Source organism: Ochlerotatus camptorhynchus, unplaced genomic scaffold (genome assembly GCF_037179485.1).
Source record: "Ochlerotatus camptorhynchus isolate MF236.1 unplaced genomic scaffold, CSIRO-AGI_Acam_v1.1 ptg000101l, whole genome shotgun sequence".
Lineage (NCBI taxonomy): Eukaryota > Metazoa > Arthropoda > Insecta > Diptera > Culicidae > Ochlerotatus > Ochlerotatus camptorhynchus.
The window spans coordinates 308,559-314,971 of NW_027040591.1; the positions used below are offsets into that span (position 1 = coordinate 308,559).

The window sequence follows — 6,413 nt, forward strand, 5'->3', positions numbered from 1 at the left end:
CAACGCATCAAAGACAAAATATATGAAAGCAAGAGGTTCTAGGTCGGTAAAGGCGCAGCTACAAAGCAAGACCATGCTGGAGGTGGCTGGGTTCAATTCCCGGTCCGGTCTAGGAATTTTTCGGGTTGGAAAATTTCTCGACTTCCCTGGGCATAGAAGTATGATTGGACTTGCCACACAATTATATCAATGCAAAAATGGTACAGGCATCGAAAGCTCTCAATTAATAACTGTGGAAGTGCTTCTAGAACACTAAGTTGAGAGCACGCAATAAGCTAATATGCGATATGCAATAAGCTTGAAATGCGAAGAAGAAGAAGAAAGAAGAAGGTTCTAGGGAAGACAATGTTAGCCTCCCACCCCGAGTTCAGATTGACGGTGACGAAATCGAGGTGGTCGATGAGTTCGTGTATTTGGGCTCACTGGTGACCGCCGAAAATGATACCAGCAGAGAAATTCAAAGACGCATTATGGCAGGGAATCGTGCCTACTTTGGACTCCGGAGGACGCTCCGGTCGAATAAAATTCGCCGCCGCACGAAGTTGACTGTCTACAAGACGCTGATTAGACCGGTGGTCCTTTACGGCCACGAGACCTGGACTATGCTCGTGGAGGACCAACGCGCCCTTGGTGTCTTCGAACGGAAGGTGTTGCGTACCATCTACGGTGGAGTGCAGATGGATGATGGAACGTGGAGGAGGCGAATGAACCACGAATTGCACCAGCTGCTGGGAGAACCATCCATCGTCCACATTGCAAAAATTGGGCGACTACGGTGGGCTGGGCACGTCGTAAGAATGCCGCACGACGACCCAGTGAAAATGGTTCTAGAAAGCGACCCAACAGGAACAAGAAGAAGAGGCGCGCAGCGGGCAAGGTGGATCGACCAAGTAGAAGGTGACCTGCGGACCCTTCGCAGACTACGAGGCTGGCGAACTGTGGCCATGGATCGAGTAGAGTGGAGACGACTTCTTCGGACAGCAGAGGACAACAAGGCCTTAGCCTGATTGGTAAGGTAAGGTATAAGACATCAGAGCATTGAACCAATGATAACTTTCGATCCTTGCATTTAATAAAAAAAAGTTGTCTTCGGCAAAATTGTAGCTGGGAAAATTTCCTACCAGTACAGTTGAAAGCTTTTGAAGCAGACCGATAAGGTGAATTATTAGATAGACACGAACAAAAATCTTAGTTTTTCCATAGTAATTCCCATACAAACTTCAAATGGTTTGTGCCATCTCAGTTTCTCACCAAATGGGTTCAAATTTTGAGAGGTTAGTCAGGATCCGATTTGGAATCGTTTTAGTATTGTGGAGCGAAAATTTCAAATTTTGCATCACTCTAGTGTCCATCCAGCTAAACCTCCTCCTCTTTTTAGTACTTCTCGTTAAACTCCTTCTCTCAACAAGTTGGTAAATCTTAGTTTTTAGCAGAAAGACGCTTAACACTTTTTTCTGCGAATTTATGATCCTGTTTCACGTCATGGTTCTTCTCTGCATAGAAGCAGAGGGGTGAAAGTCATTTCTCTTCATCGATTTCCTCTTTTGGTGACCATGGCTTTACTAACCTATTTCGCACTATTTCTGCTATGCTATTCTATCATCCAGAACAACAAAGTTATCAATGAATGTGTTTGCCGTCGAGTTATTGACGAAACAGAAAGTCGGTGAAGAGAATCGATCAAAATCACTTGCACCCCTGCTTCCAAGTTTGGTTACAAGATTACAACTCTGGAGAGCATTTTGTGTGGTCGATGGGGGCGTGTGGTTTTTTAATTCGGCGATGAGTGTGCACAATGTTACGCAATTGCATCCTCCCTATTCGCATACGCCCGAAGATCGGAGATTTAAACATATGGGAACTGACATCCGATTGATGACCTTGACAAATGTCCAAAAAATACCCTTTAGCAAATTTATGCTGATGTGGACTGCAGCTCGCTGCTTGCAGGCAATCTTTATGGGGTGTTTACATCTGTGCGGATTTGCTAGCGCTAGTGTACTCGAATTTCAATTGCTCCTGAAATCTCATGCTGGTAGACGCTGATGTTTACATTATGCTAGTTAGCTTTTTTGCTAGCAGCTAGCTCATTAGCACTAGTAAAATAGCATAAGTGTAAACACCCCATTAGTTGTGTACTGGAGAACAATGTTCAACACCACGCGCCAAAAGCACTGCTGCTGCTGCTGATGCCGACGACCGGACACCAACACACACGGTGATTGGAACTAAATCCGATCAGCGGTTGAGGGCATCCTTGATAGCTAGCTGCTTGCGGGGAGCCTTTCGTTGTGAACTGGAAAACACCACCACTTACCACGCGGTGATTGAATGAACCCCGTTTGTTGAGACCGTGTTAGGGAAATCGTTTTTCGCAGGCAATCATTGATAATCTTAATTATCAGAGCAAAAGTTGCACATTCGTGCAATTTTCAATAGTAACATTTTGAAAATTGATAAACTCGTAATTTTAAGAGATACGTAGAAATATTTCTGATCGATTGGTGATAAAATGTTTGTAATTGGTCCAGGGGCAGCTGAGTTATTAACGTTCAAAATCTTTCATAATTTTGTTACATGTTCCATTTTCGGTTTCCACAAAGTGTACCCCCATATAGAAATCACAGACGTAGTCCTACGTCAAAAACACGTGACAACAGAATTGAGTACACGACACTCCTCGGGAGACGCACGCTATGCCCTTACTCGTTGTCATCTCCCCTAATCAATGGCACTACTCTGCCTAGAGAGCAAACAAGTGAGAGTGGTCAATATGTTTAAGTATGGAGTCTATACATTCACCCAAATCGACTCTTGAACGTTTTATTTTGCTTCCATTATCTCCACATTCGCCACCTCATACTACTAGAAGCAGCATCGAAATCGACACATCCTGCGTCGGTATTGAATAGCACCGACGCCGACGAACAGACGAACGGACGGACGGAAGGTTTTCCAATCCAAATGGAAAACCCGCACGAGTGTGTGGGGCTTCGGCGTATTCGGCGCGTATTTTGCACTAGTATGCCCGCGCTTAAGTAGTAGAACCGCCGGCCGAGGTCCAACATTTCGTGCAATTCGCTTGAGCTTTTCGGTTCAACAGCTGCTTAGGCTGTAGCTGCAGTCTTCACAAACAAAGAAACCGGGTGGTGGTGCTGGTTGTTGTTCTCCGGGAAGCCTCATCCTTCTCGCAAGAACTCCTGAACACTGTTGTTGTTGTACTGCTGAACAGAAAATCGGGTAGCGTTTCATTCTGATCCTGATTCTATTTTGTTGTGGCGCGGTGTGCTGTGTGCTGTGTGTGCGGAATACGGTTCGATTAACGAGGGGGAGAAAATCTGAGATCTGCTGCTCGTGGAGTGTGAGAAAGAGAGTGTTTTTCAACGCTTGTGTGCAAGGGGTAGAGTAGGCTGTGTATGTTCTTGAAAGGAAAAGTTTTGCTCGTCTGTACTTTGCCCGCTTGGCTCAGTCGGATTTGTAACTGCATCGTGACTAGAAGCCATACAGCTGAGAGTGTTTCCATCTCCCAGTCCCAGTGGAAATTTAATGGATATTTCTCTGATTTTACTTTAACCTTGCCTGTGTCGTGTGTTTTTTGTCCCCGAATTTTCCATCGGTATGTTTGGTGTGTGCCTCGCGGGAAGAGAGTGATTTTTTTAATTTAATTTCGATTCTGTGGTGACATTGAAACTGATGGACATATTGATTCTGCTCTTATTTCCAGGTGGAAGCCAAATTCCTAGTATTTGCCAATATTACTCTGTGATATGATCTGAGAACAAAACCGAGATCTACTTAAGTAACCAAAATTGTAAAGTTAGTGGTGTGCACAATTCCAAATCGTACAGTGCGTGAAGAGTAAATTGTTTGTGTGTGACGAAAACAAGGGAAACAAAAGAAGATGGCATTGAGAGTGGTAGGTTTATTGATTCGCCAGGAAGTGTCTGCTCTTGGCGGTAAATCGACAACGCGCATGATCAGTACCAGCACGGTGCGATCTGCACGTATTCTGAAGGATTCGCCCAATGCGCACATGAACAAAACGCTTTTGGATCGTTTCCACAAGCTGAAGTACGATCCCAAGTACGTGCAGGCCACCTACGTTTGGATTGACGGAACTGGAGAAAATGTCCGTCTGAAGGATCGGGTGCTAGACTACGTTCCAAATAAACCGGAAGACGTGCCCAACTGGCAGTACGACGGTAGCTCAACTTATCAGGCCTTGGGAGGCAACTCGGACATCAAACTGGTGCCACGAGCTTTGTACAAGGATCCGTTCAAGCCAGGACAGAACGATTTGATTGTTCTGTGCGACACGTATCAGCCAGATGGAAAGCCAACGGAGTCGAATAAACGTGCTGCTATGCAGGATGCCTACAATAAGACGATGAAGGATATACCATGGTTCGGCATTGAGCAGGAGTACACTTTTCTGGACATTGATGGCAGGCCCTTGGGTTGGCCAACGGCTGGATTCCCAGGACCTCAGGGACCGTACTACTGTGCTACCGGTGCCCAGAATGTCGTCGGTCGTGACATCGCTGAAGCACACGCCATCGCTTGTCTGTATGCCGGAGTTGACTTTGCCGGAACCAATGCCGAAGTCATGCCAGCTCAATGGGAATTCCAGGTTGGTCCAAACGTTGGAATGAAGTGTGCCGATGATATCTGGATAGCTCGGTACCTGCTGTGGCGTATCGCTGAAGACTACGGCGTTGTCGTGACGTTCGACCCGAAACCCATGGCAGGAAACTGGAACGGTGCCGGAGGTCACTGCAACTTCTCTACCAAAGCGATGCGAGAAGAGAACGGTATCGAAGCTATCAAGGCTGCCATCGAAAAACTGTCCAAACAGCATGCCAAGCATATCAAGGCCTACGATCCCCGCGGAGGAAAGGATAACGAACGTCGTCTGGTAGGCCGTCTGGAGACCTCGTCGATCGACAAGTTTAGCTGGGGTGTTGCCGACCGTAGCACCAGCGTGCGCATTCCACGTGGCGTCGCCGATGCCAAGAAGGGCTACCTTGAGGACCGGCGTCCTAGCTCCAACTGTGATCCCTACAGCGTTTGCCATGCCATCCTCGAGACCTGTCTCGTCGAGTAAAAATGCCCTTCACCCACGTTACATAACCATCAAACCCACTCAGAAACAGAATATCCACTTATTGCAATCGAGTACTTTCGAGCGCTCATGAGAGAAACATTGTATATTTTGATAAACTGTAACGTCTAAAATACATAGCATTTGTTATCATTGTGTGTGTCAAAGCGTCTATATCAAACTGAATCTGATGCAAACAATAATAAAAGATAGCATTTTCATGGATACGTAATCATGAACGGAATATAAAAGAAAAAGATATTAACAGATGTTATAACTGCCGTACACCAAACACCTATTTACAAACAAATGACAACAGGAACAGGAATACAAACAAACGAATGGTACAACCAACTGCAGGCAATATGATACAAAAGAAAGGCCGATTGTAGGACACTAGTTCGTTAGTTCGGAAATCACTGTTATTGCTTCTTTCTATTATTTTTTTTTCGCAACTCAGTGAACAGCAAGTGCCCGACGTATGCCGTCGATAGATAGAATGTTGAAGACAAGTGGGAACCATAATAACCTGGCAAAGTGTTTAAGATACGAAGTATACTGATTTGCAGAATGTTGCAACCTATAGTTTACGTTTTAGGGAACTTTGTTTTTATTGTTTCGCATGATAAAGGCAGAAGTGTTTATTTATCGCATTATTGACTGAAGTTGATTTTCTTTGTGTTTTAGGTTATTTTAAAACGTGATGAAATACAAAACTAGATTGTTAGTGCCGACCGATTGGCCGAACCTTGGCTCATCGGAAAACAAACAGATGATTTATGAATGCAAAACAAAAATTATATTGAACGCTGTAATGGATATGATTGGAATGGAAGAAATCGGTACATATAAAAAGAAAACAACAAATATCAAATTTTTTGGGCAGCGTAATAGATAAAGACAACTGTTGTAGGATATAAGTAAAACATAGTAAACAAAAATACAGAAAAAAAGATATTCATCTCAACAAACCCGCTGCTTTATTATTCATTTTATTTTTGTATCACACATCTCCTTTTACCTTTTAGCATGGCAACAGAGTCAGCGCGTGAACATTTATCTTCGGGTGGTTTGTTTTGATTGCTGTTCCGAGGAGGGTTTTTTTTTTATTCGATCTGTTTGTTTTTTTTTATTGCGTAGGTATTTATCCCCCCGTACATAGCAGCGTGCCGAACAGCAGTCGGACAGTGTGTCTCGTGGCTCAGCTGATTTGCATGAGTTAAGTTTTGAAGTCGCGGTGTTTTTCCTTTCTCCGTCGTTGGTAATTGGTGTTAGTTTCTTTGTTTTTTGATTGTGTTGGCAAACAGAAATC

At 44.4% G+C, this 6,413-nt stretch overlaps 1 protein-coding gene across 2 annotated transcripts; it reads left to right on the forward strand.

Annotated features, from left to right (window-relative positions):
- The first annotated feature begins 3,157 nt into the window (after positions 1-3,157).
- Positions 3,158-6,072, forward strand: LOC135699005 (glutamine synthetase 1, mitochondrial-like). 2 transcript variants are annotated; one of them, XM_065219181.1, is made up of 2 exons: positions 3,158-3,240; positions 3,725-6,072. In XM_065219181.1, exon 2 carries the CDS (start codon positions 3,902-3,904, stop codon positions 5,102-5,104), a length of 1,203 nt encoding a protein of 400 aa, XP_065075253.1. In that variant the 5' UTR covers positions 3,158-3,240; positions 3,725-3,901; the 3' UTR covers positions 5,105-6,072. The 2 variants fall into 2 exon arrangements, with proteins under 2 accessions (XP_065075253.1, XP_065075252.1); XM_065219180.1 differs by lacking the exon at positions 3,158-3,240 and adding an exon at positions 3,495-3,616.
- The last annotated feature ends 341 nt before the right edge of the window (positions 6,073-6,413 follow it).